Here is a 26,329-nt window from a genome sequence, read left to right on the forward strand (position 1 = left end):
TAAAGTGATTGTAAAGGTTTGGTTTTTATATTTTAAAAATAATAAACACGTCTTGCTTACCTGCTATTTGCAATGGTTTTGCACAGAGCAGCCCGATCTTCTTCTTCTTCTGGAGTCCACTGACAGCACTCCTGGCTCCTCTCCCCTGCCAAGTGCCTTCATAAGAAGCCACTTCCTATGGGGGGACTTGTAAATGATCAATCTCTATTCGAACACACAGCCCAGCTCGGCCCGCCCCCCCGTCCTCCCACTCTCTGTTGACAGGTTTTGATTGACAGCACTAGGAGCCAATGGCTCCCACTGCTTTCAGCCAAGCCTTTGAGAGTAGGGACTGGGGAGAAGAGCTGCTGCAGATGTGCACAGCGCTGGATCCAGATTGGGTTCAGGTGATATTTAGGGGGGGGGGGTGAGCTGTGTTACCATTAAAAGGTTTTTTACCTTAATAAAGAGAATGCATTAAGGTACAAAAAATCTTTTACCTTTACAACCATATTCATTTAGCAGACATTGCCACTATGAGGGAATACTATAGAGCTGCAAAAGGCACTACCTTCAGCTCAGCAGAGACTTCGGCAAAGTTGTAGTGCTTGCCTACTGAACACCAATATGGGGCATCGCAAAACTTGACCACCTGGGGAGAGACCTAGGGCAGATGCACCAGGTGCCAGGGTCTAGCAATGCTTATGTATTTCATCCATTCATCTATGTCACGCTGTCTGCCCCATACTCAGGGAGAAGTAAATTAAACTTAAAAGTTTTTCACAGTTCTTTTAGTCTGCTGCACAGATATTGAATTCTAGCAAACATCATCCCTCCTGTGCCTGAAATAGGCACACTTTTGCTGTTAATATGATATGTGCAAGCACTTCTCAACACTGCTGTGTTTAGGCTGATTGCATTAGATCACACTTCAACAATCTAAAAGAAATTCACAGATAAGACATTACCTCTAGAAGGAATATCATGAATGACAGGATCACTGTGTGACCTCTTACGTTGAGGCACACTGACTGCGGTATTTTCTGTAGGTGGTTGTTTGTTGCATTCTTGTGCAGGTATCATTTCTGTATTAGAACAGCAGGGAGCTTCTGTAATTTAAAAGATGGTTCAGTTTAGGTTTACCTTAAAGGAATACCATTTTTATCTGTAATTTTTTTATCAGATATTTAAACTTTCAATATCATCCATTTTAGAAACATATTCTTATTTGAAGACCAACATTTTAGTTAACATATACAATTACAAATAACAAAGGACCCAAAAGTGGACATATATTGCTATGCACAAATACCTTACAGTGGAGCATGCAGAAAAAAAATAAACATCTTCAGTGAAATGTCCTGCCTTTGTAAAAAGACTTTCTCCACACTAGGGCACTGAATTAAGCCTATAACAGAGCCTTGAAGAACCAGGTGTGATTAAGTGGCTAGGTGGGGTTAGAGAAAGAAAAATTCAAACCTGCTTAGGACTCTAACCTACTAGTACAGTAGGTTGGATCAATCCTGTGGGCACAGCACTGCCTTGATATTCCAAAGAGCAAACCTAGGCTTGAACAGGACGATACTTGCAAACATTTAGGTTGTGTGAAATAACATCACCTCCAGTTCTAAGGGCTCATTAAGAACTCGTAGGCCATTATAGTTTTGGTTTGTCTTAAGTGGTGCAGTGTTTTCTCTTCTGAACTTCCTAGTTCCCTTCTTTAAAGTGCATTTGTATATTCCTTTGGGTCATAATATTAGGACACCAGCCCCTAATAAATTCTATATGCATATATGAGCTGCTACATTTGCTTAAGAAACAAGGACAGACAATAAACAGAAACTGACAAGGGGCAAAGTATAATAGGAGGTGAAACGAAGAAATGAGGAACTACAAAGGGGCAAGATAGAACAAGAGAAGAGCAAGAAAGGTAAGCCACAGGGCTAAGGATGATAACATAAATAAAAAAGACAACATGACACTGGACCATAATGAGAGTAAACTGGATACAGATACTAAATGTTGACACAATTAATTCATTAGGACAAAGCAAGGCAAGACAAAAGCTTAACAAGACAGAAATAACATGGTAGGAGGAAGCAGAAGTCTGAAGGTGGATCACAGCAAGGTTTGAGAACAAATAAGCCTGTTCCACAAAACAGCAAACGGACACACACTATTTCATAGACAAAGGAAGATTACAATTACCCCAAACAGATGAGGACAGTGCAAACCAGGTCCAAGACAAATAATGATGGACAGGAGATGTGCTAGATAGCAGGGGGAAAACAAGAGGTGTTTTGTGTGGGAAGGATGGTGCAGGGGTAGACACAAAACACAGCATACATGCCTAGCCACAAACTCACATTGACAATAATATCATAAACATTTATTTACTGTAATAGCTATTTTCTTTTCTGGTTGTACAGATTTTTACCTACTGTGTCCAGTCTAAAATGTTAATATTTTGCTTGCTGACATAGGGGAATCCAAAGCACAGTGACAACATCCACAGATCCTCCGGGATGTCAAGCAGATTTGGGGACGTCCCATTAAATAAACCTTGTAGCTAACTGTAATAAATAAAACCGTAAGCACCCTGCAAAAGCAGATAAATACACATCTTTCTGGCAGGCGGTGAGGCATTCTACTGTGTCCTGTAGTAACATTAGGGTCAGGGGGAGAAACTGCAGAAGACATGCTATCTGACACACCCATGATTTTCAATAGTAGCAGTGCCTTTAGCTCTTAAAGTGTGCAAAAGTTCCCTTCATAATGGAAAAGTGAGTATTTATCATTCTTCTTTTGCAAGCTGCTTCCAATTTACACTATATTGTCAAAAATATAAGGACGTCTGCCTTTACACGCACATGAACTTTAAAGGCAACCCAGTCTTATTCTGTAGGGTTCAATATTTGCAGCTATACCCTTTGCAGCTATAACAGCTTCAGCTCCTCTGGGAAGGCTGTCTGCAAGGTTTAGGAGTGTGTCTATGGGATGGTTTGATCATTCTTCAGAAGCAAATTTGTGAGGCCAGGCCCTGATGTGGATGAGAAGGCCTGACTCACAGTCTCAGCTCTAATTCATTGCAAATATGTTCTATATGGTTGAGGTCAGGACTTTGTGCAGGCAAGTCAAGTTCCTCCACCCCAAACTCGCTCATCCATGTCTTTATAGACCTTGCTTTGTGCACTGGTGCTCAGTCATGTTGGAACAGGAAGGGGCCATCCCCAAACTGTTGCCACAAAGTTGGGAGAATTAAATTGTCCAAAATGTCTTGGTATGCTGATGCCTTAAGAGTTTCCTTCTCTGGAACTAAGAGGCCAAATGCTGCCCGATATTCGGCTCGTGTGTACAGCCTTTAGGAGACAGGGTCACTTTTAACAGAAAAGATGCTTAAAAAAAAAAAAAGGGGTTGCTTTGCAGCTCCACGTTTCTATCATACCTGAAGCACTTTCTGTATGGAGTTTGTACTTTTTCCCCATCTCTATGTAGCTTTCCTCCAAAAATTAAAAAAAACTGTTGTTAGGTAATTGGCCTCTTCTCAAACTGCAACTAGTATATTTATGACTCTGGAAGAAACGTCATATTGTGAGTTCCTTTGAGAAACAATGGGGTTGATTTATTAAAGACAAATAGACTGTTCACTTTGCAAGGAAATTTACCCTAAGGGCTCTTTCACACGGGCGGTCCGATCAGATCCGCCTGTCAGTTTTTTAGGCGGATATGATCGGATCCTCCATGCAGCTCTATGGGGCAGCGGATGTCAGCGGAGACACCTCCGCTGACACCCGCTGCCATCCGCATCCGATCCTGTGCTGAAATCTGGACGGATGGAAACCCTATTTTTCCATCCGTTCAGTAATCGGAGCGGAGCGGATCTGATGAGAGCGGACAAGCGGTCCGCTCTCCTCCGATCCCCCATAGAGGGCAGCGGGTGCTGAGACACCTCCCTCTCCGCTCTGCAAGCGGAGACGGAGCTGTCATCCGCCGGCTCAGCGGGGATCGATCCGCGAGGCGGACCGTGTGAAAGAGCCCTAAGGCCCCTTTCACACATACGGTCCGTTCAGTTTATCAGTTCAGTCACGTCAAAATGTATCAGTTTTCCATCTGTTTTTCATCCGTTTTTCATCCATTGTTCATCCGTTTTTCGTCAGTTGTTATCCATTTTTCATCCGTTTTTCGTCAGTTATCTGTTTTTCATCCGTTGTCATCCGTTTTTCGTCTGATCCGTTTTTTTGACGTATGAAAAATAGGGCATTCATACTTTCAAAAAAATGGACATTGACGGAAGCGGATGAAAACGGATGTTAACTGATGATCATCCATTGTCATCCGTTTTTACATAGAGATACATTGATGTCCGTTTTTCATCCATTTTTCATCAGTTGTTATCCATTTTTCATCCGTTTTTCGTCAGTTATCTGTTTTTCATCCGTTGTCATCCGTTTTTCGTCTGATCCGTTTTTTTGACGTATGAAAAATAGGGCATTCATACTTTCAAAAAAATGGACATTGACGGAAGCGGATGAAAACGGATGTTAACTGATGATCATCCATTGTCATCCGTTTTTACATAGAGATACATTGATGTCCGTTTTTCATCCATTTTTCATCAGTTGTTATCCATTTTTCATCCGTTTTTCGTCAGTTATCTGTTTTTCATCCGTTGTCATCCGTTTTTCATCTGATCCGTTTTTTTGACATATGAAAAATAGGGCATTCATACGTTCAAAAAAAATGGACATTGACGGAAGCGGATGTTAACTGATGATCATCCGTTGTCATCCGTTTTTACATAGAGATACATTGATGTCCGTTTTTCATCCGTCAACGGATGGATGAAAAACGGACAAACGGACAGCATGTGTGAAAGGGGCCTTAAGCCTAGTGTTGCATATCCAATTATGTGCAAGAAGAAAACCTTTTTTTATTTTCCCTGCAGTAACATGCAGTTTTCATGACACTCTGGTAATATGTAGCGTTGCTTTTATTCATGGCAGTTCTCTATCACAGTGACATTCTCAGTAACATGTAGCATGTTCTTCCAACGTGGCAACACTGTCTACAAACAAACCTGACTAACTATTATTTAGCTTATTTAGTGTAGGTGTGATTTTTCCAGATGTAATTTCCTGATTTCCGGCAATAGCAACACATACTGGGGAGAGGACTCTATTTATCTGAGGGTACATTTTGTTGTTTTTACACAGTTTAGTCGAGTTAATTTCCTAAAGGCAAATCAGCTGTTAACTTTGCAAGGGAATTTTCCCAGAGCTTATTGATTGAGGTGAACCATTGCTGACTTCCATCCTCCAATCATGTGCAAGCAAACATACTTTTTTTTATTTTTTGTTTTCCTTGTTTGTGAGTGGATATTCTTTGCAAGCTGAAACTCCACCTTTAGACCCCATTCACCTTCAGCGCGACTTTGCGCGAATTCAGCGTGACTTGTATGATAGACGACTTTGTACAACTTTGTATTTGGCCAATCAGAATATGATGGTTCTGGGTCATGCTCAATCACACAAAAAAAAGTTCTTAAAAATTGTCGTTTTTGATAGAGAGCCAATTATTAAAAAAATTATTGAAAAAAAAAAAATGAGATTTCTTTGGATTTGGTGTCTGGGGGGTCTAAAAAGTGTACCTGTGAAGTTTCAGCTCTGTAGCATGTCCAGAACCAGAAAAAAAGATAATTTTTCTTAGACTTTTTAGTAGCACAGGGATGGGGCTCCGCTCCACCTGGGCGTTTTTGTTGCAGGCATTTATCGGGCATTTTTTGGGCGTCTTTGGAGGCAGGCATGACATCTGAACTTCTGTGTAGGGGTATATATACACACACACATATACGTATATATACACATACACACATATAGGTGTGAAAGTAGCAGAACCCTATGCCTGCGCTAATGAAATTATTTGCAGGGATGTGGCTCCGCTCCTATCACACCTATATGTATGTATGTGTATATATACATATAGGTGTGTGTGTATATATACCCCTATACAGAAGTTCAGATGTTATGCCTGCCTCCAAAGACGCCCAAAAAATGCCCAATAAACGCCTGCAACAAAAACGCTCAGGTGGAGCGGAGCCCCACCCCTGTGCTACTAAAAAGTCTAAGAAAAATTATATTTTTTACTGGTTCTGGACATGCTACAGAGCTGAAACTTCACAGGTACACTTTTTAGACCCCCCAGACACTAAATCCAAAAAAAGTCATGCCTGCCTCCAAAGACGCCCAAAAAATGCCCGATAAACGCCTGCAACAAAAACGCCCAGGTGGAGCGGAGCCCCATCCCTGCGCTACTAAAAATTCTAAGAAAAATTATCTTTTTTTCTGGTTCAGGACCATTTTAATGGAAAGTCGAATCACAAGTCGCTTCAAATAAGATAAGGAGGCGACTCCTATTGAAGTCTATGGGACAAGTCGGATAAAAGTCGCCTCAAAGTAGTACAGGACCCTTTTTTAAAGTTGGAGCGACTTCAGTAGTGCCAATTAAGGCGGCACTCATTGATTAACATTGCTTTTGTTAAGTCAAGCTACTGGGGCGACTTGAGGGCACACAAGTCGCCTCACAAGTCGCGGCAGTGTGAATGGACTCTAACTAAGCTCTGTGGCAAATTCTCTTGCAAACTGGACAGTCCATTTCCCTTTGGAAAATCAGCCCCAGAGTCTGAATGAATCTAGAAACACTAACACACTGTGTGAGACCTTGGTGCTACTGTATATGAGTACTGCAAATAAATAAGAATAAGAATAAACTAAGCAGCTAAGAAACCTTCGTGAACTACGCAGATACAGTTATCATTTAAAAGATCAGATATTTTATTGCCTCTTCATGCTATATCAAATTCAAAAGTTACCCAAAGTTATTTTTTTAAAAACAGTGAGAAATAATACTATTGTAATAAAACAGACAACTAGATACCTGAAGTAGTTTGAACGCTGTCAGGTTCTACTTCAGAGCTGGGGACATGGTCTGGTATTTGTACATCTGTTTCCTGTAAATAGTAATGATAAGGTTACAATGTATTTTTAATTGGAACATGAAGTAATGCTGCTATTTTGTATTTAACTAATTCACGCTTAAGGGTAAAAAAAACATTAATGCCTAAGCACAATTATTGGCTTTCATTTGGTGGTATATGGTAAATAGATTTTTTTTTTTTAAGAAAACTGCCCCACAAAAGTAAAAAAATAAAAATAAAATAAAATAATAATATTTTTTTTTAAATATAGCTGTATATTTCTTGTTACTACCATAACCTTACACCCAAAGAACAACCCAAAATAAATTCTCCTGCCCCTGACAATCACAGCTATAACACATATGATATTTGTTGTTTGTACCCATACTACAGCCCAGAAACAATAGTGCGCATTTTGCCATTTTTTTTTTCCTACCTAAAATACACTGACCGTATTTAAAAACAAAATCCTGCTCAAAAATATACTGACCCTGACCTTAAGCTTCGACCATTACTTCACCCAAACACTAACCTTGGTATTGACCAAGATCAAACATTAAACTAGCTATTTTTGTTGTTTATTTTTTATTTTACTTTTTATAATTATTCATTTATTTTTTACACACACTTTTTTTTTCTCTCTGCAAAGAGAGAGAAAGATACAATGTATCTTTCCTCTCCATTCACAGAGAGAGAAACACAGGGGCGGGCTTCACAGTGACTGATCACTGTGGTAACCAATCAGAGGAATCAGGATTTCTGGGTCCTGATCTTTAGTATGGGGACCCTGGGCTCTCGTGAGATCCTGGCCCCTGTGTGGCGCGCTCCCAGCACAAAGACAGATGCGCATATATGCAGCCCCACGGCAAAAAAGCCCAGTCCAGTGAGACGGCATATATTTGTTATGTTAGCATGAAGGGGTTAAAGTGGCTGTTAACCTTAGGACCCTTTTACACGGACATTCCGATCAGGTCCGCCCGTCAGTTTTTCCGGCAGGCCTGAACAAAAGGTCCATTAACATCTGCCTACCATCGAGTCCAACCAAATTCAGAAAAAAAAAATTGAAAAGGACTGCATCATTTCTGTTTTGGTGGAGCAGATCTGAGGTAGCCTGATGTAAACAGACAGTGGAGACAGTTTACACCCGGCTGCCCATAGAGCTCAACGGGAACTGTCCATGTCCGCTCTGCATAAATTGAATAGGGACAGATGTGACATCTATCCTGCTCATCTCTGGTCTGTGAGCAGATCCCCTGCTTATCCAAGCGGACTCCATTCCATGTGGAAGAGCCTTAAATCGAAGTAAATAAGCTCACTAGCACAATGTAATATACTAATAACTATCACAATAAATGTACCTTTCCAAAAGTCTCTGTTAGTCTCTCTCAGCCCTCCTAAAACTGCCATCCAATGGTGTGGCTTAGATGGTGGAGATGTCACATTTGATGCTCCCTGCACATCTACATGCCCTCACACAAACTGACACAAACACTACACTGACAAATTAGCAGTAAAGTTAAAAATGGGATTCTTCTGAACTGATCACTGTGAAGCTCTCCTATATAGTTGAAAGCATGGAAGCATTGCAATGCAGTACAATAGACCAGATGTCTTTGTACAGTATAGGAATATTCTATCTGTAGTTTCTAATATCAGAGATTTTTAAATATCTAAAAATAACATAAACGATGATAGAATAGATCAACAAGTACCTCCTGTAAATGACTCTGGCCAACCACAGATTCATAAGATGGAGGTGGTTCCATGGGACAAAACACTTCAACTCCTTTGAATCTGGATCCATAGATATGTGGTAGAGGAATCACCTCGTTACCAGACATTCTGCAGAGAGGACGAGCACAGTTAGTATATTGGCAAGATCCTTTTATTTATTTATTTTATTATATAACACATTTGATAATTAATGCTGCAACACTACATCATTTTGCAACAGGTAATTTCTGACAGGGTGGTTTTGGCCACCTAAAGAAGATCTTTGCCCTCCCACCCACTTTTTCTTATTCTCCTCCTACCCCCTCCTCTGTCAATTTTAGATAGTTTGCATTGTTTTTTTTTTTTTTTTTAAGTACCTTTTTTGAAGAACACATCCCTGCATTTCCTGTATTTTCCCTTAGGCAAGAATGATGTTGCAGTTGATCACAGACTCCTGGATCACTCATGTCATGCATCCCAGGAGGATACCTTATGTCTGTATCACATCATCAGGGGGGCTGACTGTCTCTTCTTGGCCAGCCAACAGTGCATGCATGTCGTCAGAAGAGGGGGGTGGCTGCATAATCCCAGATGATGGCGGTATGGTATTCAGTGTGGAACGGCAGATCTCAGGAGAACACGGCTAGATTGCTGGGCATTTGTGTATGTTTTCTGTGCAGAGCCCAGATATAGAAGTAAGAGGGGAAACAGAGGGCAAACAGTTCCTCTTTAAATGTTCTTAAACTGCACCTATTCTGGAGAAAGCAATGTACTTCCCTTTTTAAATAAGGTTTTACATGTTTAGGTGGCATAGTTAAGCCACACGTGGCCTCTGTTTAAACTGAACAAGGCTCTTGCTTTTCTTTGGTTCATTAAAACTTTCTTACATATTTTTGCAGATCAAATGTTGGAATTGTTGCCATAATGTTAGTAGAATATTGCTGTTATGTTAGTACTGAATTAGTTATCGATCAATGCAGAAAGGTTGGAGGTTAAGTGGTAATGCAAAAAGTGGTCACCGCCTCCACCTATAACTGGTCTTAAGCCCCGTACACACACACAGATTGTTCGCCGACCGATCGGCCGTCTTTTGTCCAGTGTTGTTGTGTTGGTTGAAATGTGCTCTAGACTGCACACGAATTTTGTCGGCCAACAACAACCAACTGCAGAAGTGATGTCATGTTCTGGTCTACTTTTCGTGTGTTTTTTCTTCTCTGAGCATGCCCAGTCTTGATCATCAAATTTATGTCTGCCGAAATCTGTACTGACTGAGGAACAATCGGCCGTTCTGCTGACGGCCAACAAAAATTTTATAGCATGCACACCAGATTTTGTTCGGCCGAAAAGTTGCAGTCGGTTGTCGGAAGCATCATACTAACAAGCCAACAATCGAAAATTTACGGCCAACAATCGGTGCGTGTGTACGAGGCTTTAATGGTAAGGAGCACTGGAAGGGCGGACACAGATCAAAAAAAAAAAAAACAAAACGAAGAGGTTAAGTGATACCCTTTTTTGGCTAACTTAAAGTGTAATTTAAGTTCACAATAATTACTTCTCATTCAACAGTCCAAGGGCCTTTGCTAAAGCCAGCTTCTTGGGAGTGCAGGGCTGCATCCATCTTCATTGGCTGGCACAGGATGCATCCCTCCTGGCACTGTGAAGGAGCTCAGTCATCCTGGCACTGTGGCACACAGGATCTGTGCCTGAATGTCAGCTGAGTCTACATTCTAAGAAAGACTGTGAGCCTGCTGGTAGGTTTATTTTGTTGCTGAAAAGATATTGCATGCCTGCTTGCTCACAATTTTTTAAATAAAGACTTTAGTTTTTTTTTTTTTAATTAGACACAAGCTTTCAGGATTCATTGGATTCCTTTTGTCGGTCTTTATAAAGAATTGTATAAAGTCTGATGAACGATCCAGGGATTCCTGAAAACTTGCATAATTAATAACTTATAGTGACATTGTGATCAAATTCAAAATGACATATATGATAACGTCTGTCACTAGCATTACCAGTCTTTGCTTTTCTAAGTCCACCCCGTAAGATAGCTTTATCACTTGGTGATCCAGCCAGTACATCTGTTTTTTTTCTTCAACTTCCTTTAACAGCATAACCTGTCCAGCAAAAGTGTCAACCAGAGGGTTAAGACAAACAATTTATCACTGACAGGTGTGCTTACAATTGTAACTACTTAAAAAGTGTTATGTAGTTTGACATTCAATTTTTAGTCACTTATGTATATCCATCTAAATCTACCAGTCCATTTACCACCCTCTCTACTAATTAAGTTGGCTTGGAAAAGCCAACTTACTGATATTGTATTTAAACTTATTATTATTCTTCTTCTTATTATTTTTCTGGCCGCAAAATTTTTGGACACTAACTCCTCCTAGACCTAGACCGTTCAAGCTACATACTCCAAATTCGGCACAAACCTTCATACTGTTCTGACTCGGTGTGCTATATCTTTTCAGACTGGTTTGAGTTACGGTTTTCTTAAAAATTAAAAATCAAAAAAATGCCCATAGACTTTCATTGACAGGATGTTCAGATGACCCAAGCTCCAAATCCCATTAGACTCAATCAAGCTTTGATGCTAATCAATTTAAACTCATTTAAACTCAAACTCATCTAATCTACAGTGGGTACGGAAAGTATTCAGACCCCCTTATTTTTTTCACTCTTTGTTATATTGCAGTCATTTGCTAAAATCATTTAAGTTCATTCTTCTTCCTCATGAATGTACACATAGCACCCCATACTGACAGAAAAACACAGAATTGTTGACATTGTTGCAGATTTATTAAAAAAGAAAAACTGAAATATCACATGGTCCTAAGTATTCAGACCCTTTGCTCAGTATTTAGTAGAAGCCCCCTTTTGATCTAATACAGCCAGGAGTCTTTTTGGGAAAGATGCAACAAGTCTTTCACACCTGGTTTTGGGGATCCTCTGCCATTCCTCCTTGCAGATCCTCTCCAGTTCTGTCAGGTTGGATGGTAAACGTTGGTGGACAGCCATTTTTAGGTCTCTCCAGAGATGCTCAATTGGGTTTAAGTCAGGGCTCTGGCTGGGCCATTCAAGAACAGTCACGGAGTTGTTGTGAAGCCACTCCTTCGTTATTTTAGCTGTGTGCTTAGGGTCATTGTCTTGTTGGAAGGTAAACCTTCGGCCCAGTCTGAGGTCCAGAGCACTCTGGAGAAGGTTTTTGTCCAGGATATCCCTGTACTTGGCCGCATTCATCTTTCCCTCGATTGCAACCAGTCGTCCTGTCCCTGCAGCTGAAAAACACCCCCACAGCATGATGCTGCCACCACCATGCTTCACTGTTGGGACTGTATTGAACAAGTGATGAGCAGTGCCTGGTTTTCTCCACACATACCGCTTAGAATTAAGGCCAAAAAGTTCTATTTTGGTCTCATCAGACCAGAGAATCTTATTTCTCACCATCTTGGAGTCCTTCAGGTGTTTTTTTTTAGCAAACTCCATGCGGGCTTTCATGTGTCTTACAGGAGAGGCTTCCGTCGGGCCACTCTGCCATAAAGCCCTGACTGGTGGAGGGCTGCAGTGATGGTTGACTTTCTACAACTTTCTCCCATCTCCTGACTGCATCTCTGGAGCTCAGCCACAGTGATCTTTGGGTTCTTCTTTACCTCTCTCACCAAGGCTCTTCTCCCCCCGGATAGCTCAATTTGGCCGGACGGCCAGCTCTAGGAAGGGTTCTGGTCATCCCAAACGTCTTCCATTTGAGGATTATGGAGGCCACTGTGCTCTTAGGAACCTTAAGTGCAGCAGAAATCTTTTTGTAACCTTGGCCAGATCTGTGCCTTGCCACAATTCTGTCTCTGAGCTCTTCAGGCAGTTCCTTTGACCTCATGATTCTCATTTGCTCTGACATGCATTGTGATCTGGAAGGTCTTATATAGACAGGTGTGTGGCTTTCCTAATCAAGTCCAATCAGTATAATCAAACACAGCTGGACTCAAATGAAGGTGTAGAACCATCTCAAGGATGATCAGAAGAAATGGAAAGCACCTGAGTTAAATATATAAGGGTCACAGCAAAGGGTCTGAATACTTAGGACCATGTGATATTTCAGTTTTTCTTTTTTAATAAATCTGCAACAATGTCAACAATTCTGTGTTTTTCTGTCAGTATGGGGTGCTATGTGTACATTCATGAGGAAGAAGAATGAACTTAAATGATTTTAGCAAATGGCTGCAATATAACAAAGAGTGAAAACTTTAAGGGGGTCTGAATACTTTCCGTACCCACTGTATCTATCTATCTATCTATCTATCTATCTATCTATCTATCTATCTATCTATCTATCTTCAAACCTTTTCTATCTATCTATCTATCTATCTTCAAACCTTTTCTATCTATCTATCTATCTATCTATCTATCTATCTATCTATCTATCTATCTATCTATCTATCTATCTATCTATCTATCTATCTTCAAACCTTTTCTATCTATCTATCTATCTATCTATCTTCAAACCTTTTCTATCTATCTATCTATCTATCTATCTATCTATCTTCAAACCTTTTCTATCTATCTATCTATCTATCTATCTATCTATCTATCTATCTTCAAACCTTTTCTATCTATCTATCTATCTATCTATCTTCAAACCTTTTCTATCTATCTATCTATCTATCTATCTATCTTCAAACCTTTTCTATCTATCTATCTATCTATCTATCTTCAAACCTTTTCTATCTATCTATCTATCTATCTATCTATCTTCAAACCTTTTCTATCTATCTATCTATCTATCTATCTTCAAACCTTTTCTATCTATCTATCTATCTATCTATCTATCTTCAAACCTTTTCTATCTATCTATCTATCTATCTATCTTCAAACCTTTTCTATCTATCTATCTATCTATCTATCTATCTTCAAACCTTTTCTATCTATCTATCTATCTATCTATCTATCTTCAAACCTTTTCTATCTATCTATCTATCTATCTATCTATCTATCTATCTATCTATCTATCTATCTATCTATCTATCTATCTATCTTCAAACCTTTTCTATCTATCTATCTATCTATCTATCTATCTATCTATCTATCTATCTATCTTCAAACCTTTTCTATCTATCTATCTATCTATCTATCTTCAAACCTTTTCTATCTATCTATCTATCTATCTATCTATCTATCTATCTATCTATCTATCTATCTATCTATCTATCTATCTATCTATCTATCTATCTATCTTCAAACCTTTTCTATCTATCTATCTATCTATCTTCAAACCTTTTCTATCTATCTATCTATCTATCTATCTATCTTCAAACCTTTTCTATCTATCTATCTATCTATCTATCTATCTATCTATCTATCTATCTTCAAACCTTTTCTATCTATCTATCTATCTATCTATCTATCTATCTATCTATCTATCTATCTATCTATCTACAAACCTTTTCTATCTATCTATCTATCTATCTATCTATCTATCTATCTATCTATCTATCTATCTATCTATCTATCTATCTATCTATCTATCTATCTATCTATCTATCTTCAAACCTTTTCTATCTATCTATCTATCTATCTATCTATCTATCTATCTATCTATCTATCTATCTATCTTCAAACCTTTTCTATCTATCTATCTATCTATCTATCTATCTATCTATCTATCTATCTACAAACCTTTTCTATCTATCTATCTATCTATCTATCTATCTATCTATCTATCTATCTATCTATCTATCTATCTATCTATCTATCTATCTATCTATCTATCTATCTATCTATCTATCTATCTATATATCTATCTATCTTCAAACCTTTTCTATCTATCTATCTATCTATCTATCTATCTATCTATCTATCTATCTATCTATCTATCTATCTATCTTCAAACCTCAAAAAAAAAATTGAAAAAAAAAGAAAAAAAAAATTGAAAAAAAATTGAAAAAAAAAAAAATGAAAAAAATTGAAATTTAAATTAAAATATTTAAATTAAAATAAAATTTAGATTTAATTAAAAATTTAAATTTAATTAAAAATTTAAATTTAATTTTAAAAAATTAAAATTAAAATAAAAAAATTGAAAAAAATTGAATTGAAAAAAAATTGAAAAAAATTTGAAAAAAATTGAAAAAATAAATAAAAAAATAAAATAAAAAAATAAAATAAAAAAATAAAATAAAAAAATTAAAATAAAAATTTTAATTAAAATAAAATTAAAATTTAATTAAAAATTAAAATTTAATTTAAAAAAATTAAAATTAAACAAAATTAAATTAAACAAAATCTTTTAAAATTAAACAAAATTAATCTTTTAAAATTAAACAAAATTAAACTTTCTAAAATTAAACTTTCTAAACTTAAAATTAAAAATTAACTTTTCACAAAATTAACTTTTTAAATCTTTTTAAACTACCATACTAATGATGGTAGTCACTTGCTTGTAATGCTAGCAATATGTTTTAAACTTCTTAAACTTTTAAATCTTTTAAAACTTTTCACATTTTCAAACTTTTCAAACTTTCTAAACTTTCTAAACTTTTCAAACTTTCTGGTCAGGCTTTCTCAAGCCAACTTAAAGTTTGTCTCAAACTTTTTTTTTTAGTTGACAATGCTGCTGTCCCAGAGTGGCTATTATGCTCCTCCATAGAGGAGTGAATGTAGGCACGCTAAGACAGTAGCTAGGTATTTTAACTGGCTGACCAACACCTAAAAATATATGTTATATATATACCATTTATAAATGTTTGTTTTTGGATTCAGTTGCGCTTTAAGTTAGCCAAAAAAGTGTATAAGCATTACCATAATGTTAAGTACTAAAGTACTGTATTTTCTGGCGTATAAGACTACTTTTGAACCTCAAAAAAATCCCCCAAAAATGGGGGATCGTCTTATACGCCGAGTATAATATCTCCAAGGTAACCTAAGTATAAGTATTACCGGTAGATGTAATCTCTCAAGACGCTGGCTGTGTGGGAATCCTGTACCCGTATACCCTATGTATCGTAGCTTTGGTTACATACAGTGTACCGCGCTGAGCCAATCAGGGAGAGCAATGTATTCTATTATTGAATGCAAAGCCTGCTCGGATTGGCGGAGTAACATCAGCCCGCCTCTCTGACTCTGCCAATCCGAGCAGGCTTTGCATTCAATAATAGAATACATCGCTCACTGTGATTGACTCAGCGCGGTATACTGTATTGTAGCCGAAGCTACGGTACATACGGTATACCGGTACAGGTTTCCCGCACAGCCAGTGTCTTGATATTACATCTACTGGTAATACTTAGGGTACCTTGGAGATATTTGAGATTACATGCATTACAGTACTTGAGGATCAGCTGCATGGACACTATAACACCGGCTCCCAGCAGGGATCATTTGTGCGATCCATTGCTGGGAGAAGGGTGTCCATGCAGGTCTCTGATCCTCTGTCAGTTAAAAGGTATTTTTTTAACAGCTCTCTTTACCTATTTTGTTCTGTCTCTTTGCATTTTAATCATATCTTTACCCTTTCACCTTTATGGAGCACTATTTGAGAATTTTATTCTTTTGCCCCTTCTTTCATAACAAATGGCATCTCTTTGGACTCCTATGATACACCACTATGCATTTATCCTCTCTTTGTTTGAGATGGGTATCTCTTTGCCTACTGCCATATAAGTACACTGAACCTATATGCATTCAATGTACATTCAATTGGAAAGAAAATTTATTTATTTCTTCATATGGTTTGTTTTACTGGCATTTTTTACAATTTAAATATAATTGACATTAGTCAAATATGGTGGTGTTCATGGGACTTTGAAAATAGAGATACGCTATTGTTCTGATAGTCCTTTTCTCTCTATCAGGGACATACATTTTTGCAACCTATAGAATATGAAAGAAAGAGGAATGGCTTTTAGTACTTTTTGGTACCTACATCCTTTCCTTTTATGGTTTTTCTGCAGTATGGACAGGCTCATGTCTGACCTATCCCGCTAAGCCAAGCTACATTTGGACTCCAGCTGCCTTGAATCAGGAGTTTTTGAGGATCACAAGTCTATCTCTCCTCCCCCTACCTCCATCTTATGATGGCTGTATAACAGCTTAAGAAAAAAAACCTTTCAGGCATACGGTGGCATTTGGATCGCAGCTTTCTTCTTGTTTTTATCTTGCAAGCTCTAAACCCTTGTGTAAACCAACCATGTAAGTAAAATATTATCATCTGAAATATGTTATGCATGTATTGTACTACAGATATGGTCTGTCAGAATATTATACATTATGCCTTTTTGAACACCTACAGATAGGACATCAGCGTTATCCCTGACGAAGGGGTCTCAAGAACCCCGAAACGCATCGGATCTCCTGGTTCTTTGGTTGAGTTTTCTCTGGTTATATTGCACACACACCTGCGCTTGCAATTGTTTTTATGTATATATTTGCTTGTTCAAATGTTCCTTTTTTGTGCATTTTTTCATTAAAATATTTATAATATTTATTACTTGTTCAAGATTTATCAATTGTTGCCTAAAAAGTCCCAATCCCAGGGGAATCCCCTTTTTGCATTACAGTACTTGGGGTACCTTGGAGATCTACGAGAAATCTGATGTTTTTCAATGGTGTTGCCTTGCTTCGGAAGGGGGGTAGTCTTATACGGCGAGCATAGCCCAAAACCTATGTTTTAACTTGAAAATTAGGGAGGTCGTCTTATACGCCCAGTCGTCTTATACGTCGGAAAATACGGTACTATATTTTTCCAAAGTCTCCAAAATGGACCTTTACTTTCTCAGTCAACATTACCTATTTTTTAACCTTATGCTGCTAGCATTAGTAAATAGACAGACAGGTATATTATATTTACTTAGTTTAAACTTTTTTTCCTTTACACATTTCTTCAGTTGCTTCCTGGTTTCTAACCTAGGTCAAAATGATGTCATACATCCCATACATTTCAGGATTCTTATATGGACATTTTTTTCATCTGGAGGGAACACACCCTCCTGCTTGCATGCTTGAGCTAAGGGCAGATGGAGTCCAAATAGTAAATGCTACATAAATCACTTGCTCTTACACAAGACTGCTGCAGCTAGGAATGCTAAGGGGGCTTTTCAAAGTGATTTCTCAACAGAATAAAGTATTTAGACTTGGATGGATGGGTGAGTTTGCTTGAATAATAGAAATAACTGAAATAGCGTTTTCGCTTTGTGGTGCTCGGATACAGTTAAGTTTCACTTTATGTAGGTGTGCCCTCGGTAGACATAATGTAGATGCTGGTAGGTGATAGTAAAGCCTATTCTTCTGTGCCAACCAAGTCAAGCCTCCAGTACCAAAGAAGTCCTGCATTCTCCCTGAAAAGCTCCAATACCATGATAATACAATATTCCAGGCAACCCATAACATATACTGTAGAATACAATATATCAATAGTTTACACATTTATTAACTGGAAAATATTTTGTCTTGTATAATACAGGAATTGTTGTGATTATGTGGTACTAATAAAGATTTTAGTGTAATTGTATTTAAAATATTGTTTTGGTAAACATTTGAGCAACTACCATGGGACATATAGAATTCATAGCACCATCTTTTAATTCTATAGATCCTGCCCTTTCAACAAACAAAGGCCAATGGGGTGATTGTTTTCAAGCTTTGAAGAATGTAATGTGCATGTGAAAAAACGCAAAATTGGTCCAGCCATGTAAACCGCAATAATTGGAGAAAAAGCCTGACAATGAAAGAGTTAAAGCTGAATTCCAGCTATACCTTCAATACTGCTCAATTGTACAGGTTCCTCTTTTGTACTTTACATGTTTACTATAATTTCACTGCACACTGTAAGCTTCTCCTAGTATAATTTAGCTGCAGCAAGTCAGATAGAGCTCGCTTCATTTCCTGATTGGAGGAGGTCCAATATTATCTAGCCATGTCCACCCTAACCTTACCTGTCCCTGCCTCGCTCCTTTCATCATTGGATTTCAGTTCTTTCAATCATGGAGGTACCTTGTCTCAATTGGGCATTACCTAGGGCAGTGTTTCTCAACCTTTTTTCAGTCAAGGCACCCTTTAAAAATTATGGACAGTCTTGAGGCACCCTTTAAAAATTATGGACAGTCTTGAGGCACCCTTTAAAAATTATGGACAGCCTCGAGGCACCCTTAAAAAAATTATGGACAGTCTTGAGGCGCCTCATTCTAAAATGTAAAAACTATTAATAGTTTTGCATAACACAGCAACATCCACACAAGTAGGAAACCCAATGTTAGAGGTGATTCATTCTTCCGTAGCAAATACACTTTTGGAAACTGGTACCGCCTAGTATTCCACTTATATTCCTCTTCTCCCTTCATTTTTCTCCATCACTCTGCTAAGGTACCCCTAAGAAGTTTGTAATGGTGCCCAATAGAAACCTGTAGCTTTGTGTAACTAAAAGGGAGCTTTATACACACGCTGGCTTGTTTACAATTTTGGGTAAATTTTTAGGCATTTTGCCAAGGCACCCCTGAAGAAACCTCGAGACACCCTGGTTGAAAAGGGTTAATCTAGGGTATATGCAAGCCTACCTAGTAACGACCACTCCTCTAGACTGACTCCCACCCATCAAGGCACTTTTATATTTACATAAGTCTACGCACGAGGAAGCATACTGCTTGCATCAGGGCTGAGGGCTCATTAGAGGAGTACTCAGGCAGGGTGCTCTTTCAGGAAGCTAGCATAGCCCCTAGTCATGATCTTCCTGCACTGCATGGAAAAGCACAAATGCCCAATGATAATGTACCTGGGTCCAAAAAAAAGTATGTGATGAAAACTGATAGACTTTATTTTCAGGGCTGAGGGCTCATTAGAGGAGTACTCAGGCAGGGTGCTCTTTCAGGAAGCTAGCATAGCCCCTAGTCATTAACTTCCTGCACTGCATGGAAAAGCACAAATGCCCAATGATAATGTACCTGGGTCCAAAAAAAAGTATGTGATGAAAACTGATAGACTTTATTTAAAAATGCAATTTTCATGTTGATGAAGGGGAGAGGGAGAACCTGGGTAAGGCAAAATTAATACAGATTAAGCTTCAGCTTTAAAAATGATGATGCTGCATCCAGGGAAATGTAACATTCATCCAGTAAAACATTGTCATCTGTGATAGACAGGCAAATGTTTTTAGTGCTAATCATCTTTCAAATATTTTCCTTGGTGTCATTATAATGGCTAAATAGGACTCTGCCAACAAGTATCCAGAAAGCAGGAGAAAATGTATTCTTTGCCAGTAAAAGCAATTACAAATAATTAAATTTTCAGGCTACACAAACATCTGCTCTGATCCTAACAGCAAGGAAAATTGAACTTTCAGTACAGCAATCCTCTTATGATGATGTTCCAGACAAATGAGTCTGTTCTCTAAACTGTTTTCATCACTAACAGTGAAATTTCCACCGTGCACATTTCCTAAGCCAAGAAAAGCCCATACAATTTCACAGAAAGGAATTTAATAAGCTGGAAGTAATGATGAAAACTGATGATGAGTGTTCAATAGCTTTGGATAATGCAAAGATGCTGGAGCAAACCTATACTGGTATATAACCCTTTCGTGAGCAGCAGTCACTGATACCTACATGCCCGAGTTAAATTTTACAGCATCTGATCTGACACTGCAATGTCCTCTATGGAGCAGCAGATGTCAGCGGATCATATCTGATCTGATCCTGTCAGAAACAGATGGCTGGTGGTCCTGTTTTCCATCCATCCGGCAGATCAGATGGAAATGGACAGTTAGTCCATTACCATCCGATTTCCCCATAGAGAAGAGTGGGACTGTGTCTGTGTCCGACCTGTCATTGGCCTGCTCAGCAGGGATTAGCGAAGTGATCCTGTGCTGAGCAAGCGATTCTGTTAAGCGGAGGCACCTGTGTAAAACAGGCCTAACTCTGCAAAGTAAAAATCGCTATACAAAACTTTTCTGAAGCTGATCTGGCCTGGTCTCCAGCGGAGGATGCTGTGTGCAGGAGACAGCTGGGAAATGTCTTGGAAGTAACACCCATAGAGTTACTATGGGGCTTCCATTGTCAGCTGCTTCTCCTGCACACGCCTACACAGAGAAGCCCCCGCTGGGAGCTCAGCGTAGGACCGGACCGGAGTGGCTGCAGAAAAGATATGTATAGTGATTTTTGCTTTGCAGGGTTAGATAGATTAGTCATAGAATGTGGCTGCCAGTAGATTTCGAGTTAGTTATTGGCTGAACTTCTAATTTAAAGCAGTTTTTGAATTTTGTCTGGAGCTCCTTCTTTTGGTTTAAGCTCCGCTTTTATTACAGGCTGACAAAATAATAGACTGCAATAATATTAAAAGAACTAATTACTGTAAGAACTGTATTATTATTTTTTAGTGCAACTGCACTATAAAAAACATGGCACTACAGATGGACATTGCAGCCAGAAGATGGATGTGTCCATCTGCAGGCTGAAGGCTTTTATTTCTAATCAATGAGGCCTGTATGTGATCGTTTTATCAGAGCTGACCTTTAGGCTACGTTCACATCTTGGCGTTGCTATTTACAGGTGTTTTTTCAGGCGTTTTTATGGGCGTTTTTTTTCAGGCATTTTACAGGCGTTTTTAGGTTGACTAGTAACCAATGGAAAAAAATAAAAACGCCTGTAATCTCCTCAAAAGAAGCTCATGTACTTTTTTTAACGTTGGGCGTTTTGCTTAAAACGTCAAAACGCTCAGATGTGAACAGGGACCATTGAAATGAATAGGATTTGTTTTATTGGGCGTTTTTTGAGCTGATCCTAGAGCAGAAAAACTCCCCAAAAACGCCCCAAAACGCCTACATGTGAACTTAGCCTTATGTCACTATTGTGCCCTGCAGTGACTAGGGGTCAGCAGAGGGAACCACAGCAGTCAGTAGTGCTGCTGTTCGACCAGCCCAAGATGTCAAAAAGCTCTGCTACAGAGTAAAGTTTTAACAAACAGGGCCTACCTGCTTTCTTCACATGGTACTGCCGTTTTTTTTTTTTTTTTGTTGACCCTCTGACAGGGTAGTTTTAGGGGAAGAAGGGCAGGGATAAGTTATATATGGTTTATTTAAGAGATTATATAGGAATAATTTTTACTAAAAAAAAAAAAAAAACTATTTTATTTGTGAGGTTATTTTAACTGGCATTATGTAGAGATCAAATGCTACTATTTTGACCTGCACATAAAAAACTAGTCTAACAATACAATCCAATAATTATATTTACACAGGATATGCAGCAATGGTGCCTGAGACACAAAGTGGGTCCGCAGACAACCAAATGTTGCCTGTACTTAATACTAGGGGTCACTTATTTTATTCTGTAACATCACCTGTAAAAACCCATATTATTTACCTTGGTGTCATTCTAGGAGTGTACGAATAGAATGTCGAAAAATATGAAGGTGGGGGTGCAGGAGGAACAAAATCTTCAGGGTCTGGCACATGGTCTTGCTCTTCTACTTCCTCTGCAGACACCTGGGATTCATCCTAGAAAGAGTAATAAGAGGTTAACCACAGAAGAGTAAAATTAAAGACTAGGGGGCAGGCCCATGACCACCTGGGCTCAAAGAAAGTGGGTTGGAAGATGCTGACTGATGTTGTCATGGATTTGGGTCAAAACATTTTTTTGGGGTGCTAGCTCTTGTTGATTTTCTTTTTAAAGGTTTATTTTTCCTGGTAATATCTCGCCTGAGGCTTCAAATGTTTTACTTTCTATCTGTGGAATGTGCCTTCTATAATAGGATATATATATATATATATATATATATATATATATATATACACATATATATACACACACACACACTTTTCTTTTGATATAGATAATATATTGTAATCATGCTCTAATCATACACTTACATCATTATATGTGTAACCAAGTAAGTGTTTTTAAGCACAGTGAGGGGGAATTTAATAAAACTGGAGCGCACAGAATCTGGAGCAACTGTGCATGGCAACCAATCAGATTCTAGCCTCAGCTTTTTCAATTAACCTTTGAAAATCAAAGCTAGGAGCCCCCAAGCCCCAAGATACAAATGGCCTCCCAGGGTGGGCTGGCGCTCCCGGACCTGGATAAGTATTTCTTGGCAGCCCAGCTTGTCACAGCATCCTGGTGGTTGAGACCTGATACCACTAACCCAGTGGTGATGGCAGAGGCGGCGGTGGTGAATTTCGTGGAAGCTTTGAAATTCCTTGTATTCCGGGGCCCTCGGGCTCCCTATCGACTGACGCCTTCCATGATTACCACCATCCGGGCCTGGGAGGCTGGCCTCTGAATTTAACATAATCCTAAGCATGCGGTCTCTTCTAACACCCCTTTATTTTATTTTATTTATTTATTTCAGGTTCTTATATAGCGCTGTCAATTTTACGCAGCTCTTTACATATACATTGTACATTCACATCAGTCCCTGCCCTGAAGGAGCTTACAAACTAAGGTCCCTAACTCACATACATAAATAGTAGGGCCAATTTTTTTTATACAGGATCCAATTAACCTACCACCATGTCTTTGGAGTGTGGGAGGAAACCCACGCAGGCACAGGGAGAACATGCAAACTCCAGGCAGGTAGTGTCGTGGTTGGGATTCGAACCAAAGACCCTCTTGCTGCTAGGTGAAAGTGCTAACCACTACACCACTGTGCCACCCCATTATGGCGCAACCCCAATTTGCAGGAATCCTACAAAATAGCAGACCCATACGCCTGGACCAAATTCACTATAAAAATGGTGTCCCAAATTACCACTCCATAGCCCCTTTATCTTTATTATCCTCTAATTTTAATGTTCCAACAACCTATTCCTTCCGTTACTTCCAACTCTCCCATGCCTTTCGTAGCCAATCTCCTCACACAGGCCTTCTGGTGCTAGAGTCGGCCCTAGAAAAGCTGCTGTGACGAAACCTGCCTCCCAACTATACTCTCATCTGATACAGATATTCCTTCCTCCTTTGACTCAGAGCTCAATGGCAACATGACATTCCCGAGCTTGATGAGGACGACTGGGATGATGTTTGGGATTTCCCAATGTGCTCACTGGTCTCCTTGAGAGAACGACTGATCCAATTTAAAATAGTCCACCAGGTCTACTTCATCCCTTACAGGTTAAATAAAAAGAATACCAGTCTCCCCCCCTGGGTGCTGGAAATGTGGAGGTGTCTCGGGGGACTTTGCCTGTCAGGCCCATTAATGTAATCAGTATTTTAAGAAGTCATGAGCACTGGTTTATGGTAGGCTTAAAGATAAAGAGGAAATTATCCAGGAATTCTCCCTTCCTCATGACCTATCATTCACCATCTCTAAGATAATTTTCACTCTAGCTAAGCATCCAATATCAGAACTACTAACTAATTCCCAGAATTTCATCTCCACAGCACTGCCCCTTACTAAAGGTATATCCCTCTTTTACTCCTGCCTTACATCTGATTCCCTTAAAATTAAATCGCCACATATGCTGAAATGGGAGAAAACGCTTAATAAATCCTTCACCCTAAAGCAATGGCAAATAGCGATCAATTCGACCCACAAACTATCACATTGTACAAATCATTGGGAAATGATGACAAAGATTGTAAATAGGTGGTATTTCACTCCCTATAGGTTATACAAAATAAATCCCTCCCTTTCACCACTATGCTGGAGAGAATGTGGGTACCCAACAACACGTCCTCTGGGAGTGCCCCTTCCTCACAAGCTTTTGGAAAGCAATTTTTAATTGTATGGCATCTATCACTGGAATCTTAACTCCGCCCAAACCAGAGTTGGCATTATTGAATCTAAATATTGAATTATACCCACTGACGTATAGACAAATGATTGTACATCTCCTTTCGGCTGCCAGAATTTTAATACTACGTAAGTGGAAAACCACCGATACCCCAAACCTTTCTGAAGCAATCACCCTGGTTAATGAGAACTATAAACTAGAAAAAGCTTTATCCTTCAACGCATTAACCCATCACAAATTTCAAAAAGCTTGGTCGGAGTGGCCCTATTTAACACCTGATATTAGAATCTTATAATGTAACTTTCTATTTTGCTTAGTTCTACTCATTCTGGTCCGGGGGATGATGAGGGGTGTCGACAACCCGTGGCTTGGTGACATTGTTCCCCTAGGGGTTCTAAGTCGGGGTGGTTCAACACCTCTCTTCTCCTCCCTTTATCAGAATAAACTTTGTTAACCTTTACATGCATGATGCCTAAGCACTTGTACGAAGCTAATACTACTGTTTGAACACTGTATTATCCACTTTTTGATAATGTTCTACCTTGTTGTGGTTATTTTCCTATATCACATTCTGTTACTGTGATTGTCTGTTTTTTCATCTGTATTTGAAACTCAATAAAAAATGTATTGATTGAAAAAAAAAAAAAAAGTATTTTAAGAAGTTTGAGCACTGTTTTATGGTAAAATGCTGTTTGTCCTGACAGGAGAAAATTCAGTGTTACGGTAAAAACTCACCTAATCTGATTTTTTTTCAAACCAGTTTAACAGAGTTTAGCAGCATTTGGGCATTTATTTATTTTATTGGCCAGAATTTTAATTTATTCTGACTTTTGAAATGAATAAACTTCAGGTGTTTTTAGCAGAGTCAGGCGTTTTTTTTTTTGCCAAAACTCTGCTGCTCCTGGACGCACTAGTTGTGGGGGCTTTTTTTCCTGCCTCTAAATGCTGCTAAATGTCTATGTGTGCATGGGCACATAGGCTAACATGCAGGGGTTCAGAGGCAGGAAAAAGAAATGACAGATGCCCCTAGGAGCAGCAGGAAAAACGTCCAGTGTGCATGAGGCCTTAGCCAGTCTGCTTTAATGTATAGTTATTTATTGATACTCTAGAGCAATGATGGCGAACCTTGGCACCCCAGATGTTTTGGAACTACATTTCCCATGATGCTCATGCACTCTGCAGTGTAGCAGAGCATCATATGAAATGTAGTTCCAAAACATCTGGGGTGCCAAGGTTCGCCATCACTGCTCTAGAGTCATGTGATGAGCTTTGATATTACTATTACTGTAAATACAATGCATCATTTTTTCACATGGCTCTATTCAATTTCAAGTGTGTGTGTGTGTGTATATATTTATATCCATTTCAGAAAAAATGGTAATTATGCCAGTACTGAAATTATGGTTGGTTGGTTTAGTGTGAGATATATATCATTGCTGCATTTAATGCTATTTAGTTCCCATCAGGTCTTATCTAAGACGATGGGGGTGGGGTCTATATTATTTAAAGGCTGTCATGCTGTTTTTTTTACCAGCTCTATTCCATTCCCCATCAGATCCAAGGACAAGGTTAGGGGGAGTGGTGTTTATTGTTTATCTGTTATCACCTCTGAGCAGTTCTATTCAACCCCCTTCAGGTCATTATTAACGACTGTTCTATTGCTAACATCTATTAATGGAATGTTTTAATTGCATATTACAAAAAGATGTATTTTAAAATGACTGGTGTTTTGTGATAGCTGTGACTATGTAAAGGTGCTTAGGATATTTATTAATTGTACTTCATGTTTAAAAAAATCCTGTTTGGCTGCTCAAAATATTGCATTTTCTATGGAGAATTATGCACTTTAACTTGTTACAGTTAGTCTGCTTTACACTTTAATAAACTGATAAAAGATAAGAGCAAGCATTATGGTTTAAGTCATGCCATTAGGCTGTAATCTTGTTGCA

General features: G+C 38.7%; 1 protein-coding gene across 1 annotated transcript in view; it reads right to left on the reverse strand.

Moving 5' to 3' along the window:
• The window catches only part of ENTREP1 (endosomal transmembrane epsin interactor 1), a 147,108-nt gene that overhangs the window by 35,465 nt on the left and 85,314 nt on the right, over positions 1 to 26,329 (reverse strand). Inside the window, exons 6-9 of the mRNA XM_082243997.1 lie at positions 22,009 to 22,142; positions 8,665 to 8,794; positions 6,913 to 6,985; positions 948 to 1,088 (exon numbers count right to left, since the gene is read on the reverse strand). Coding sequence (XP_082100123.1) covers positions 948 to 1,088; positions 6,913 to 6,985; positions 8,665 to 8,794; positions 22,009 to 22,142 — 478 coding nt within the window. The remainder of the gene's footprint in view (positions 1 to 947; positions 1,089 to 6,912; positions 6,986 to 8,664; positions 8,795 to 22,008; positions 22,143 to 26,329) is intronic.

The sequence above is a fragment of the Pelophylax lessonae genome, assembly GCF_965119305.1.
Source record: "Pelophylax lessonae genome assembly, chromosome: 1".
Classification (NCBI taxonomy): domain Eukaryota; kingdom Metazoa; phylum Chordata; class Amphibia; order Anura; family Ranidae; genus Pelophylax; species Pelophylax lessonae.